The sequence below is a fragment of the Glandiceps talaboti genome, chromosome 17 (assembly GCF_964340395.1).
Source record: "Glandiceps talaboti chromosome 17, keGlaTala1.1, whole genome shotgun sequence".
Lineage (NCBI taxonomy): Eukaryota > Metazoa > Hemichordata > Enteropneusta > Spengelidae > Glandiceps > Glandiceps talaboti.
The window spans coordinates 92,501-109,526 of NC_135565.1; the positions used below are offsets into that span (position 1 = coordinate 92,501).

The 17,026-nt window shown below is 35.7% G+C and overlaps 1 protein-coding gene across 7 annotated transcripts in view; it reads left to right on the top strand.

The window, feature by feature from the left end:
- LOC144448352 (uncharacterized) overlaps positions 1 to 17,026 on the top strand; it is a 121,520-nt gene that overhangs the window by 66,293 nt on the left and 38,201 nt on the right. For 5 of the 7 annotated variants that reach the window (XM_078138561.1, XM_078138563.1, XM_078138558.1 and 2 more), the window contains 3 exons: positions 8,266 to 8,352; positions 8,725 to 8,816; positions 12,191 to 12,310. In XM_078138561.1, coding sequence (XP_077994687.1) covers positions 8,266 to 8,352; positions 8,725 to 8,816; positions 12,191 to 12,310 — 299 coding nt within the window. The remainder of the gene's footprint in view (positions 1 to 8,265; positions 8,353 to 8,724; positions 8,817 to 12,190; positions 12,311 to 17,026) is intronic. The other 2 variants (XM_078138562.1, XM_078138560.1) reach the window with 2 other exon arrangements.

Below are 17,026 nucleotides of genomic sequence, written 5' to 3' on the forward strand. Positions count from 1 at the left end.
TTAGGGTTTTGGGGAAAAGCAATTCACTGATTACATGATCCTTTCGATCCAAGGTCAAGGTCATTGTCAAACTTCAAAAGGTCATCTTAATTTTTTGTAATTATTAAAATACCGTCGGAATCTTTTATATAGTTAACATCAGACACGATCTTTACACATGAAAATCGCTCAGAAAATAGCAAATTATATAGTCTTTCAGGAAAAATACAACAAAGGCATATGCTGAGCTGCTTTTATTACAAACTTCTGTTACTAAGACAACTGCTATCAAGATCACCAAAATATGAAGGTACTGAATATCGTAGCATACCGAAGTGCTACAGATATGATGCAAGTGTCTATACCGGTATATTGGTTTTAAGGGACGGGCAACACACTTATCACATGATCTTTTCGATCCAAGGTCAAGGTCATAGTCTATTTACAAGGTCACCTCAATTTTTCACTTTTATCGAAACACCCACATAGGTTTTTTGCTATAAACTACTGAAGACATCAGATAGCAAATCGATAGCAAATTATATAATCTGTCATAAATTTTGTAGCAAAAGCATATTCAGGGTCGGCTTGCTATGGGGTAAGGGAATTGTCTAGAAAGGGGTTCTGAAAAGGAATGACGCCTGTACAACCAAGTACTATAAAGATAGCTACTCCTACTTTATTGACATCCAACAAAAAACTACAGATCACACAGAAATGAAGATTTTCCTACATTCCATACATATTTGCTCGTTTTTAATATTTACCTTCATTTGATTGGTCAATGAGGAAAATATGGGATTGGTTAGTAGAGATTGTTTAGACTTGAGATTAACTAATTTGACGTAACCTGATTGGTTATGTAAATACAGAATTAATTAAAAAAATGAAAATGGTGTATTTCTCAAGGTCTCAAAGCTCTACTGGCAACTCACTGAATACATACGGTTTCAGTCAAAATGTGATCACATCGCATTTTGAGGCTTTACATGTATAGTGTTAAAGGAATTTTGACAATGCTTCTCCTGCTGTTGCTTCTAGATAGTATATGTGGTGTCCATCGATTTTAGTCTATTAAAGGACGTTGTTTTCATATTTTATTTCTTACTACAGATATTTCAGACGGATTATGCACGAGAAATCATTCATCTTTCTGATTAGTTACATTTCTTTAATTTTTTTTTGGGGGGGGAACTTTTGTGTGGGAATGAATGCTAACCCTTTACCAAGTGATTTTACTTTATATTAAAGCTATTTCATTATTGGTAAGACGACATGTTATTGACAATTTGAATATTCATGGTACAGATACCGGTACAGTCAATATTCTAAAATTCCTGGTTATTCATTTTTCACATCGACTGTCTTTGCAAACAAATACTGAACACCTCGTAAAGAAAACACAACATCATCTTTATTTTCTGAGACGTTTAAAGAAATTTGAAATGAGTCGTGGTTGTATTTTAGTCATTTCTTACCGCACTGTCATAGAGAGTCTGGTTTAACAACATCACCTACGATGAGTTATTGCACTTGAGAGAGTCGTCCGGACAGCACAGAGAATCATCGGTACAGAATCACCATTCTTACAATCAATATATCAAGTGATTCCAGATCCATTCGCAACGCTACATCCATCATTAAGGATTCCAGTCATTAAGCACATACACTTTCTGAACTGTTACCCTCAGGTAGGCGGTACAAGAGTATCAAAACGAAATCAGAACGTCTTAGAAAGAGCTTTCATCCATCTGCAATTCGCATTTTTAACCAGTCCTAGGATATTTTACCATTTGTTTTAGTTTCATGTTATTTGTCTCTGCATTTGTATCTTTAGCATCATGTATATTTATTTTAATTTGTTTGATGTGTTACAGTAATTTTAGCTCTTGCTTTTATATTTCAGTTGCACTTTCCTTCCAATGTTTTATCAATTATTGTTTTCTTTCCAATCTTTAGTTTTCAATTTTATTTACTTCTTTTTATGAGTGCACGTGGAAAGCCAATTTCTAATGCAATTTAAGCAAATGGCAATACAGTTATATATCATTCTATTGTATTATCATTATCAATTTTGTTTTTTTTTGTTCCACCAAGCAAATATCTTTGTCAATTTTGAAAATTCTGTCAGTTGTGTTTAGTAGATTTCTTCCCTTGCAGTAATAAATCGTTTCTGAGATATGTTTGTTTCTTTATTTACCCATTTACTGGGTGATCGATTTCAAGTTTGGTTGTGATTCCTCTTCTACGTTGACTTTGTAGCCGTTTACAACGATATCCGATAAGATTCGTGATGTACCTTCCTCAGCGGTGACATGCCAGTACTAAGCATTTTCATATTACTGTACGAACCCCCCCCCCCCCCCTTTGAAACCCCTGCCCTCAGGTTTGACTTTGACCTTATACGTAAAATATCACGTAACCAATGTGTAGCCCATCCCTCAAAACCAGTGTAATGACAATTGCACCATACTCATAGCTCTTTCAGACACCAAGATATACAACATTAAACTACTTGAGAATTATTCAAGCTATCAAAAAACTTGACGCGCTAACATCATTTAGTTGACCTGGTAATTTCATTTGTGTAATTTCAAAGCAACGTCCAACATATTTTTGTCAAAATCTTTCTATTATGACTTTTCTGTAGCATATAACATTGTTATAATTGTATTTATTGTTACAGTAATGTTTCAGTGATTTGTTGATAAAAACTAAAAAATTACCATGACCTTGAATTTTTGGCTATGATCTTGGCCGCGCCTTGGATCAAAAAGATCATGTGTTCAGTGAGTTGCCCATCTCCTAAAACCCATGTACAGACACTTTGATCAAATCTATAGCACTTGGGGACCTTGAGATCTTCAGTATTGTCGTATTTTTCACAATTGTGGATCTTGATATCAGTTGTCTTGGTAACAGGATTTTGTAATAAGGCTTTTACTGTATTTTTCCTGAAAGACTATATCATTTGCTATTTTGATGACTGATTTTCAGCAATAACAACTATGTCTAACGTTTGTTATATAAAACTTTCCGCCAGAGGTTTAATAAAAATATAGAAAAAAATAAGATGACCTTGAATTTTCACTATGAAGTTGACCTTTGATCAGAAAGGTCATATGATCAATAAGTTGCCCGTCTCCTCAAACATTTATACACATACTTTGATTATGATTATAGCACTTCTGGAGCCTGATATATGACATTTTTTTAACGTTTAGCATCCTTCAAAATTATGTCACAGTTACCATGGAAACTGCCTCCTGTGAGTTTGCGCAAGAGAGTCTAGAGGGGCAACATCAGTTTTCTGAAGGCCCAGATATCACTCTAACCAAATATGGTGTCAAAAATTGTACTCCAAACCGTGTAAGGTAACTCCTGTTTTAAGCCAATTTTGGACCTTGGCGTCCTGACTAATTCCTCCAAAAATCTTAAACAATATTCTGTTTGGCAATTTTGGTGAAATTACATCAAATATTGGTAAGGAAGCATTGGAGTCGATCACTGATGTACAAATAGTGAAGCCGGTGATAGATAGATGATCCACTCCACTAGCGCAAAATACAATTATGAATAGTTGTAAGCTAACTGTATCAAATGCCTAGATAGAACAAGAGAAAGTGTTTCCAATTCGTGATTTTTGACGATTTTAGTGCTACAAAGACCTGTTTTACGCCTGTTTCATGATGTCTTTACATAGTTGTTGTTGTTCGATTGTAGCATGCATGGATGCCATTCATCATGGCAGGTACTCAACATATGTATACAACCTCATTCTCCAAAACGTCTGTTGCATAGTCAAATTATCATGAATTTTATTAAATGCCAACCCTTTACAGTAATTTTGTGTTGCATGTTTTCTAGTTTTGTGTGTTTTGTGCGACTCAAAGAATGCATGTATGTGGAAGGAGCTAGAGATCTACATGTCATTGAACATACTGAAATCAATCTGCCATACATGTATGTGGAAGGAGCTAGAGATCTACATGAACATACTGAAATCAATCTGCCATACATGTGATGAGGCCTTACCATACATTGAGATTTACAACAAACAGTGATTTATTTTCAGTATACTGTCCCTTACTCTTTCTAAAAATGTCCAAAATATTGATTGCAAACATATTTTATCACTTCAAGAGGTATATAATAAAACCTTTACCTAGATATGGGTTTTACGGAACTTGGTCATATGGCTTATTGGCTCTCCTAAAGTTGGCCCTTCCGCCACACAACGATGGTCTGCAAAACCCATATCTAGGCCGTAAACATTATTTTTGCATGTGGTCAACTATATATTTGTCAAAGACATAACTATCAGATGTTGATAGCATTCATAGGTACATACACATTACACTTGGTCAGAAATGTGTGATCAACTGTAAATCACTACCACCAAGCATGTAACAATAATAACAACACCAGCAAATACAAGAACAATAACACAGTAGTTTGACTAAAACCATAACACCCATTATAATGACAAAATATCTATAACTGTTTACGAATTGAAATATCATCAATATGCCAAAAAAACAAAAATATATGTTAAAAATGCTTTAATATGTGGATAGGCTTTAATTTAGGAAAACCAGTGTCTTGGTTTCTAGGCTATGATGGTGTTTTCAGTTTATCATCATATCCATTACAGTGTCTTGGTTTCTAGGCTATGATGGTGTTTTCAGTTATCATCATATCCATTACAGTGTCTTGGTTTCTAGGCTATGATGGTGTTTTTAGCTCCGCTGTCAGCGAAAGCTGAAAGCGTAGCTTTAGGTATAGGTGGGTATTGAGGTATAGAGAGTAGAGTGAATCATAGGTGTCCGTCAAACTTTTATATTTTTACTATCTACTCCATAAGTGACAGTCGGAATTCTTCGATATTTGGTGTGCATGTTCCCTGGGGGGAGGCTATTCAGATTTGTTCATGCCAAGTTGATCTGTGCCATTTTCAATTTTTTATGATTTTTTTTCATAAAATGTCATTTTCATCAACTCCTTGAAAACCTCTTATTAGATTGCTTTGATATCTGGCGTGTTGATGCGCAGGGGGTAGCTTACTCAGATTTGTTAATTTCAAGTCAGCACATCCTCATTTTTATTTTTTATGATTTTTTTTTTGTAATTTGAAAAAAAAATGAATATGTTAATGAGCATAATGACCGACGCCATATTGGAAATCAGTCGACGAGACTTTAAGTAAACTGCCACTTTTCAAAAGACACTATTGACGTCAAACAAGCAATGTAATATGTGCTATAGTCATAATTCTACGCATTGGGCGCCCAAATGACAAGCGTTTGTTCGAAACAGGGTTGTAAACTTCAAATCCAATTCTGCACCCTTCTACATTATCAGCCAATCCGCAACATCCTCATTTGCATACTCTATCCTGATTCGACCAGAAGCTGAAGGTGACCTCATTCGACCGAGCGATTTTCCACAGCAAGTATCTTGAGTATCAACACAGGACGTTCTTAGTACTCACTAAAATCACACTTCAGACCCACTATAAAAGTGTGATGTTTTCAGATAACATGTAACTTGTGGTTAATTCTATATTGTCGTGCAATTTGGAATGACAGTGAACCAGAATTCAGACAACTTGCGTAAGGAAGGGCATGCCAGGCATGCGGCCGCGGTTGAAGTTTAAATATGGCCGACAGTTCACATGTAAAGTTAAACGACATGAACGTGTCTTGCCTTTCCAAAATGCAAATATTTGGCAAGTAAAAATAATTAAAATAATTACAACTTTAATTTGGCTTCAGACTTTGCATTAGGTTTTGCGTATCTTTCCCCGTTTTACATGTAAATCCGAAAAGGTTCTCTCTCATCATGTCATCAGTGTCAGTGATCATACCGCGCGGGGTAGTCCTCGGGTGCACGAGTCTGTATTACTGACTTGACTCTAAACACCGGAGGGGGAGGGACAATTGTCAGAATCGAGTCCCGAATTCCTCCGTATGCAAGCAGGACTACGTGCGGGGCTGCTTTGAGTACGAGCGAAGTGAGGCATGTTGAGGTACTTTGTTGAGAATTATAAATATTGCGAAATGTCAAGTACAAGGTTTAAATACAATGGAATGATGAAAAAAATGGCAGAGTCTGCTGACAGACAGGCGCCGGTCACAAAAAACACTCTGAATTAAAATATCAGACGATGTACATGCATGTATTAATCGCCGACAATCCACCCGTATGCACGAGGGACTAACCCGGAAGCAAGTCGTTGTCAGCCATACGTTACAGTGGTAACATCGTCCGAGAAATCGCTGCGTTCAGAGTGTCACTGTCATTATTCACAGAATTGTTGTTTTCGAGTGAAAACCCGTCTTGAATTGTATAACTCTAACAAATGAAGACATGTCAAGTTATATTTTGAAAGTTGTATCGCTAGTTTGAGACGATTTTCTCACGTACTATAGTACTATCGAGGCTTACTTGGAAGTAGTAGGACCTTCCAGTTCATCGGGAAGTTTAGCCAGTCCGATAATTCTTTCTGGTTTAGTTTACAACACTTTTGATCACGCAGATTTTGTTGTTGTGATGAAAAGAAATTAAAAAAAGATCATTTCAACCATTTCGTTGTGTTTTCTTTGTGAAAGGTAACCGAACATGAACGAGTGTTACCACTGTAACGTATGGCTGAGAATGACTCTCTTCCGGGTACTTGAGATTGTCGCCGTACGGAAACTAAGATGGCGATTAATACATTTCTTCCCTATATATATCTACCACAACTAGAACAAGTTGAATGTTGTTGACTTTGTAAATTTGTTAGAAAATTGAAATTCAAATTGCCTCAAAATTATTTTAGATCCCTAGTTTATTTCATTCTTCATTAAAATTTTCCAGGGTTACAGCTGTAAGACACTGGAATTACTTATAGCCAACCTCAAAATCCTCTTTTTTTCTTTTTCTTGTGTGCATTTCCCAGTCATTTTTTTCTGAGATTTTGTGCAATTTTTCATAACAGTAGATTTTTGTTATAAAATGGTGACTATGGTATAAAAGTACAATACATTACCAACTTCTGTGTAAAATGTGTTTTATAGTGAGACATCATATGAAACCACTAACCACTTTATTGCATCGCTAAAACAAAACTGCATAGTGACTCGAAGAGCTGAAGACCTGAACCACTTCTACATGTCACCAAAATAAAAAATTAAATTAAAAAAAAAACAGCGGCGCTATTCTGACCGATAGGTCGCTTGTCAGTTTATCATCATATCCATTACAGTGTCTTGGTTTCTAGGCTATGATGGTGTTTTCAGTTTATCATCATATCCATTACAGTGTCTTGGTTTCTAGGCTATGATGGTGTTTTCAGTTTATCATCATATCCATTACAGTGTCTTGGTTTCTAGGCTATGATGGTGTTTTCAGTTTATCATCATATCCATTACAGTGTCTTGGTTTCTAGGCTATGATGGTGTTTTCAGTTATCATCATATCCATTACAGTGTCTTGGTTTCTAGGCTATGATGGTGTTTTCAGTTTATCATCATATCCATTACAGTGTCTTGGTTTCTAGGCTATGATGGTGTTTTCAGTTTATCATCATATCCATTACAGTGTCTTGGTTTCTAGGCTATGATGGTGTTTTCAGTTATCATCATATCCATTACAGTGTCTTGGTTTCTAGGCTATGATGGTGTTTTCAGTTTATCATCATATTCATTACAGTGTCTTGGTTTCTAGGCTATGATGGTGTTTTCAGTTTATCACCATATCCATTACAGTGTCTTGGTTTCTAGGCTATGATGGTGTTTTCAGTTTATCACCATATTCATTACAGTGTCTTGGTTTCTAGGCTATGATGGTGTTTTCAGTTATCATCATATCCATTACAGTGTCTTGGTTTCTAGGCTATGATGGTGTTTTCAGTTTATCATCATATCCATTACAGTGTCTTGGTTTCTAGGCTATGATGGTGTTTTCAGTTATCATCATATCCATTACAGTGTCTTGGTTTCTAGGCTATGATGGTGTTTTCAGTTTATCATCATATCCATTACAGTGTCTTGGTTTCTAGGCTATGATGGTGTTTTCAGTTATCATCATATCCATTACAGTGTCTTGGTTTCTAGGCTATGACGGTGTTTTCAGTTTATCATCATATCCATTACAGTGTCTTGGTTTCTAGGCTATGATGGTGTTTTCAGTTTATCATCATATCCATTGTTTGTGGTTTGCAAGGCCAGGGTAGTTACAATAGTTAATTGTATATGAGGTGTTTGGGTGAAATTATTTCTGTTTTCTGCTGATTATTCCAAGGTGTTAAAGGCAGTTGGATTTGATGGCGACATTGCAGAATTTTTTCAATTCTTGAGAACTGATGAACAGTTTTACTTCACCACACAGGTAAATTTAAATGTTTGAAATTTATTTGTCTCCAAACTTTAGAGCACACAATATAATCAATGTTATAATTAGTTTTCAATTTTGTGACTTAATATTCCAATAAAATACCAATGAGTTTCTTGACTAAATGTCAAACTTATATTGATCTCTGGGAGACTTTCAAGTCTTAGATGTCACTATATTATTTGTTACTTAATACGTAATTTGTGTAATGTTTGTTGACAATTCCAATATCAGAAGTATTCACAATTGAAAACACTATTATACCAAATAATACCTTCAAAACACAAGATATGTTCCAATTTAGAACTTGTACTGCTTAGATTCCACAAATTTAGATAAATTTACATATATTATACATGCTTTCAACAGGAGGATTTGCTTGCCAGCTATCATGATGTCTTAACAACTATAAGGAAAGAGCTACCAAAGTATTTCAAGAACATCCCAAATGTGGAGTTAAGGTTTGTCAAATTTGTTGTGGAGCTAAGGTTGGTCAAACTTATTGTGGAGCTAAGGTTGGTCAAACTCTTATTGTGGTGCTAAGGTTGGTCAAACTTATTGTGGAGCTAAGGTTGGTCAAACTCTTATTGTGGTGCTAAGGTTGGTCATATTTATTGTGGAGTTAAGGTTGGTCAAACTCTTATTGTGGTGCTAAGGTTGGTCAAACTCTTATTGTGGAGCTAAGGTTGGTCAAATATATTGTGGAGCTAAGGTTGGTCAAACTCTTATTGTGGTGCTAAGGTTGGTCAAACTCTTATTGTGGTGCTAAGGTTGGTCATATTTATTGTGGAGCTAAGGTTGGTCAAACTCTTATTGTGGAGTTAAGGTTGGTCAAACTCTTATTGTGGAGCTAAGGTTGGTCAAACTTATTGTGGAGCTAAGGTTGGTCAAATATATTGTGGAGTTAAGGTTGGTCAAATATATTGTGGAGTTAAGGTTGGTCATATTTATTGTGGTGCTAAGGTTGGTCAAACTTATTGTGGAGCTAAGGTTGGTCAAATATATTGTGGAGCTAAGGTTGGTCAAATATATTGTGGAGCTAAGGTTGGTCAAACTCTTATTGTGGAGCTAAGGTTGGTCAAATATATTGTGGAGCTAAGGTTGGTCAAACTCTTATTGTGGAGCTAAGGTTGGTCATATTTATTGTGGAGCTAAGGTTGGTCAAACTTATTGTGGAGCTAAGGTTGGTCAAATATATTGTGGAGCTAAGGTTGGTCAAATATATTGTGGAGCTAAGGTTGGTCAAACTTATTGTGGAGCTAAGGTTGGTCAAATATATTGTGGAGTTAAGGTTGGTCATATTTATTGTGGAGCTAAGGTTGGTCAAACTCTTATTGTGGAGCTAAGGTTGGTCAAACTCTTATTGTGGAGCTAAGGTTGGTCAAACTTATTGTGGTGCTAAGGTTGGTCAAACTCTTATTGTGGTGCTAAGGTTGGTCAAACTCTTATTGTGGTGCTAAGGTTGGTCAAACTCTTATTGTGGAGCTAAGGTTGGTCAAACTCTTATTGTGGTGCTAAGGTTGGTCAAACTCTTATTGTGGTGCTAAGGTTGGTCAAACTCTTATTGTGGAGCTAAGGTTGGTCAAACTCTTATTGTGGTGCTAAGGTTGGTCAAACTCTTATTGTGGTGCTAAGGTTGGTCAAACTTATTGTGGAGCTAAGGTTGGTCAAACTCTTATTGTGGTGCTAAGGTTGGTCAAACTTATTGTGGAGTTAAGGTTGGTCAAACTTATTGTGGAGCTAAGGTTGGTCAAATATATTGTGGAGCTAAGGTTGGTCAAACTTATTGTGGAGCTAAGGTTGGTCAAATATATTGTGGAGCTAAGGTTGGTCAAACTCTTATTGTGGAGCTAAGGTTGGTCAAATATATTGTGGAGTTAAGGTTGGTCAAACTTATTGTGGAGTTAAGGTTGGTCAAACTTATTGTGGAGCTAAGGTTGGTCAAACTTATTGTGGAGCTAAGGTTGGTCAAATATATTGTGGAGCTAAGGTTGGTCAAACTCTTATTGTGGAGCTAAGGTTGGTCAAACTCTTATTGTGGAGCTAAGGTTGGTCAAACTTATTGTGGTGCTAAGGTTGGTCAAACTCTTATTGTGGTGCTAAGGTTGGTCAAACTCTTATTGTGGTGCTAAGGTTGGTCAAACTCTTATTGTGGAGCTAAGGTTGGTCAAACTCTTATTGTGGTGCTAAGGTTGGTCAAACTCTTATTGTGGTGCTAAGGTTGGTCAAACTTATTGTGGAGCTAAGGTTGGTCAAACTCTTATTGTGGTGCTAAGGTTGGTCAAACTTATTGTGGAGCTAAGGTTGGTCAAACTCTTATTGTGGTGCTAAGGTTGGTCAAACTCTTATTGTGGAGCTAAGGTTGGTCAAACTCTTATTTCACTGCAGGGTAATGTAACGTGTTGTGAATGAAGAATTGATAGGTAACCTGTGTCAAACAGACAGCAGACAGAACACTACATACTTTTGCAACTATACATGTACCTATTAGCTCATGGTGGCCATGTTTTTTAAAATTGAGTTCCTAAACTTTGAAATTCTCCTTCTCTCATCTCTCCTTCTCTGTATCTATTTCTGTTGTGTTTGGCTGTGTGTCTGTCTGTTTCTCTTCTGTCTGCCTGCCTCTCTGTCTGTCTGTCTGTCTGTCTGTCTGTCTGTCTGTCTGTCTGTCTGTCTCTCTCTCTCTCTCTCTCTCTCTCTCTCTCTCTCTCTCTCTCTCTCTCTCTCTCTCTCTCTCTTTTTTGCATTGTTAGTCCCCGTCCAGCGAAGTCCGAGACGGGGACTTATGGATTGGGTTCCAGCCGTCCGTGTGCCCATCCGTCTGTCCGTCCAGAGCTGTTGCTTGGAGATATCTGGACCAATTTTTTTCAAACTTGGTACAGGGGCAATATACAATGGCATACATATGCACGTCTATTTGTTTCATGGTACGATCCAAATAGGCCGCCTAGCAGCCATTTTGTTTGCAAATTTTCCCTGTCTAAAGCCATAACTCAGACATGCATGCTTGAACAGATCTCATTCAAAGTTGGTCTTAGGACAGTGTTCTATGACAAACATGTGGATATGCATTTTCATTGTGATCCGATCCAATATGGCTGCCTGGCAGCCATTTAGTTTGCAAACTTTTCATGTCCAATGCCATAACTCAGACATGCTTGAACAGATCTCATTCAAAGTTTGTATTAGCACAGTGTTCTATGACATACATGTGCATATCCATTTTCGTCGTGATATGATCCAATATGGCTGCCTGGCAGCCATTTTGTTTGCGAACTTTCCATGTCCAAAGCCATATATAACTCAGACATGCTTGAAGAGATCTCATTCAAAGTTGGTATTAGGACAGTGTTCTATGACATACATGTGCATATCCATTTTCGTCGTGATACGATCCAATATGGCTGCCTGGCAGCCATTTTGTTTGCCAACTTTCCATGTCCAAAGCCATAACACAGACATGTTTGAACAGGTCCCCCCCCCCCCATACCCGACCCATCCTTTATTGTTGAATGGTTTATTCCATGATGTCATCTTGAAGAGTAGACATGTCCCATGTCCAACGAGGAGACACAACATGGGTAGACATGTTCCCTGTCCAACGAGCAGACACAACATATCTAAGTCTGTTTGATTTAGGTTCACAAGTGTTGTTGCGTGATCAGAGTAGTGACATCAAGAAAATGACAACATAAACTGCCAGTTCCTTAAAACCCAATCATAGCAGGGACTATGACTATTCTCAATGACTTGTTCTGTAATACATTATGTAGTATGTTGTGGTAATAGAATTGTGTTGTGATATAATGTTACTCTGATGGCTTAATTGCTATAGAATAGAAAATGATGTGAAGTCAAAAGCTGATTCAAGACCGACAGCATTTTATGATCCACCCTCTATGGATGGAAGTAAGCCAGGAATAGTGCAAATCAACAGTTTTATGCCCCAAGACAGGTAAGAGAGTGTACAGTCATAACAATTCACGGATATCACATTTTCTCTCTCTTATTTTATGGTTTTTGGTAGTGCAGCTACCAGAGTTACCATCTTTTAAGGCCTGGGTGAAATTTTACCATTCATCTACTACCCGCTGAAGTACTACATATTAAAGTATTTTTGTGAAGTAAAAACGGTAACTGGCTATTATCTACATCACTGCCTTCTAGGTACGTCAAAGACACAACTACCTGACAGAAAACACTTCTATTTGGAGCACACAAAAAAGTTGTAGAAGGAAATTATGATTTTACTACGGAATATAGAAACCCAGAATCAAACTGAGGAACAAAGAAACATTTTGTGTTCATTGTAATGTCATTCTATTTCAGTAACAATGTATCATTTTCATGTACCGTTCACACATGTGAGCTTGATTTTAGGCAAAATATCGGGCTTATAGAGTGCATATAGACCCTTTTGTTCGCTTGTATTGTTTGATATGTGGCATTTCGCATGTTGTTCGATTGCTACTTCAGGGAAGACACCTGCAGAACTAATCATGAACAATTAACAAAAACATTTGTGTCGTCACACCACTTTAGGCAATGTTTCCTGACCAGAAACAACAACTTCTGTTTGTGTGGCCACCGCGTCTTATTACCGAAATATGCCAATAAATTATCAAAACTAAAAGCTAAATCGATAATATTTTCAGAACAGTTGCGCTTTGGTATCGAAAACCATTAATTATGTAAATTGCTTATTAATATTCATGGGATGTTTACCAAATCCTAATCAGTTCTTGCCATTACCCTATGGAACACGTCTACAAAATTTAGCTTGAATTGAGCCAGTCGTTGTTTAGATAATGGTGATACACACAGACACACACACACACACATACACACAGACTTCATCCCTAATATATAACCTTCCTTATGGAAGAGACAAGAGACCACAACGTCATCTCGGCCTCCGTAGCTTATACTATATTCCTGGGCTATGTCATTCGTCACAATGCCGAAATAACTGTCGAATATAAATTACATCAAACTATGTCAACATACGTCACAACACTGTAATAACTGTTGAATATAAATTACAGCGAACTATGTCAACATACGTCACAACACCGATATAACTGTTGAATATAAATTACATCAAACTATGTCAACATACGTCACAATGCCGAAATAACTGTTGAATATAAATTACATCAAACTATGTCAACATACATCACAATGCCGAAATAACTGTTGAATATAAATTACAGTGAACTATGTCAACATACGTCACAACACTGAAATAACTGTTGAATATGAATTACATCAAACTATGTCAACATACATCACAACACTGTAATAACTGTTGAATATAAATTACAGTGAAACTATGTCGACATACGTCGCAACACTGAAATAACTTGAATATAAATTACATCAAACTATGTCAACATACGTCACAACACTGAAATAACTGTTGAATATAAATTACATCAAACTATGTCAACATACGTCACAATGCCGAAATAACTTGAATATAAATTACATTGAACTATGTCAACATACGTCACAACACTGTAATAACTGTTGAATATAAATTACATCGAACTATGTCAACGTACGTCACAACACCGAAATAACTGTTGAATATAAATTACATCGAACTATGTCAACGTACGTCACAACACCGAAATAACTGTTGAATATAAATTACATTGAACTATGTCAACATACGTCACAACACCGATATAACTGTTGAATATAAATTACATTGAACTATGTCAACATACGTCACAAAACTGAAATAACTGGTGAATATAAATTACATCGAACTATGTCAACGTACGTCACAACACTGTAATAACTGTTAAATATAAATTACATCAAACTATGTCAACGTACGTCACAACACTGTAATAACTGTTAAATATAAATTACATCGAACTATGTCAACATACGTCACAACACTGTAATAACTGTTAAATATAAATTACATCGAACTATGTCAACGTACGTCACAACACTGTAATAACTGTTAAATATAAATTACATCAAACTATGTCAACATATGTCACAACACTGTAATAACTGTTAAATATAAATTACATCAAACTATGTCAACGTACGTCACAACACTGTAATAACTGTTAAATATAAATTACATCGAACTATGTCAACGTACGTCACAACACTGTAATAACTGTTAAATATAAATTACATCAAACTATGTCAACATACGTCACAACACTGTAATAACTGTTAAATATAAATTACATCAAACTATGTCAACATACGTCACAACACCGAAATAACTGTTAAATATAAATTACATCAAACTATGTCAACATACATCACAACACTGTAATAACTGTTGAATATAAATTACATTGAACTATGTCAACATACGTCACAACACTGTAATAACTGTTAAATATAAATTACAGCGAACTATGTCAACATACGTCACAACACTGTAATAACTGTTGAATATAAATTACATCGAACTATGTCAACGTACGTCACAACACTGTAATAACTGTTAAATATAAATTACATCAAACTATGTCAACATACGTCACAACACTGAAATAACCGTTGAATATAAATTACAGTGAAACTATGTCAACATACGTCACAACACTGTAATAACTGTTAAATATAAATTACAGTGAAACTATGTCAACATACGTCACAACACTGTAATAACTGTTAAATATAAATTACAGCGAACTATGTCAACATACGTCACAACACTGTAATAACTGTTGAATATAAATTACATCGAACTATGTCAACGTACGTCACAACACTAATAACTGTTAAATATAAATTACAGCGAACTATGTCAACATACGTCACAACACTGAAATAACTGTTGAATATAAATTACATCAAACTATGTCAACATATGTCACAACACTGTAATAACTGTTAAATATAAATTACATCAAACTATGTCAACATACGTCACAACACTGAAATAACTGTTGAATATAAATTACATCAAACTATGTCAACATACGTCACAACACTGTAATAACTGTTAAATATAAATTACATCAAACTATGTCAACATACGTCGCAACACTGTAATAACTGTTGAATATAAATTACATCAAACTATGTCAACATACGTCACAACACTGAAATAACTGTTGAATATAAATTACATCAAACTATGTCAACATACGTCACAACACTGTAATAACTGTTGAATATAAATTACATCGAACTATGTCAACATACGTCACAACACTGTAATAACTGTTGAATATAAATTACATCAAACTATGTCAACATACGTCACAACACTGAAATAACTGTTGAATATAAATTACATCGAACTATGTCAACATACGTCACAACACTGTAATAACTGTTGAATATAAATTACATCAAACTATGTCTTCTGTTTTCAGTTAAATTTCATGACAAATAATCCTCAGAGTTTATGATGTTCGTGAAAATAAAAACTCATAATGTTTTATAGCAAAATAGTCAACAAAAAAGCCACGCACGGTATTTTTAGCACAACTGAACTGGTAAGGTTCAGTAGCGTTATAGGTATGGCAAAGTGTGTGTGTGTAAAGAACTTAATGTCAAAAACCGCTGGACCAATTGTCATGATATTTGGTGGGTATATTACCTTGGGTGTCTAGTTGGGAAATTGTTCAAATCAAAATGACCGGTGTGTGATTTGGGTCAAAAAATGTGATTTTTTGGTCAAAAAACATAAACTCAAAAACTACTGGCCAGATCGGTCTGAAATTTTGTTGGAACAGTCTTAAGGATGTTTAGATTAAGAATTGTTGACGACATGATGATCCCATCAGTGATATGCAAATTGCAGTGCAATATTGAATTGATAGCTGTAGGATGGCTTGGAGAACACACCAAGGTTGTATGTGGATAAATAAGTTACATCTATGTGATCTCGATATTGAAAACGCATGTTTTATTTATTTCATATTTTCGTACTTTGTGTGAATGTGGGGGCCGGGGGAAGAGGGGTTTAAATCGTTGAGCAAAATATATCACTGCATGCCCAAATTTGCAGACATTGTATAGTGTATTAAAATTACAGTCAATAAAACACCCTTCGCTACCATGGCTACGCCAAGAATTCTGTCTGTTATTCCTGTCAACACTCATGTGTAAATTGAAGTAATATGTTATCGTTTTAGTTTGTAATGTTTCACACTAGATAAAAATAAGTATATCTGTTAATCTATTTGACACCTGCTGTTGAATTGTACGATATTGTTGTATATCCATCTGTCATATTTCTGATATCTACATGTAATGTGGCTCTGAAGATAAAATTGCAAGATAATTGTCCTTGTTATGATCAACCATTATTGTGTATGGTTTGTGCCATTTACTGCAACTCTTGTAGGATTACCATGGTAACGGCCGTGTTTTGATCCAATATCCAATATCACTGTTCGTCTTCCTGTAGTTAATTCAGCAATGGAAACCTGGAGAGTCACATAATGTTTTTTCAGGACAGCTTTAACTTAATCTGCAAATAATGTAAGGTTTCCATATATCAACCTCTATGTTAGACTCTAACGAAAAGGGAAATATATGATGACAGACCTGGAGACTGATACAAAGAAAGTTACAACCCTTTATGTAAGATGTTACATCAAGACTATGACTAACATTTATTGAGATACCATACAGGTACTATGTGATGGGTTCGTGTATCATGTTAACGATTTAATGT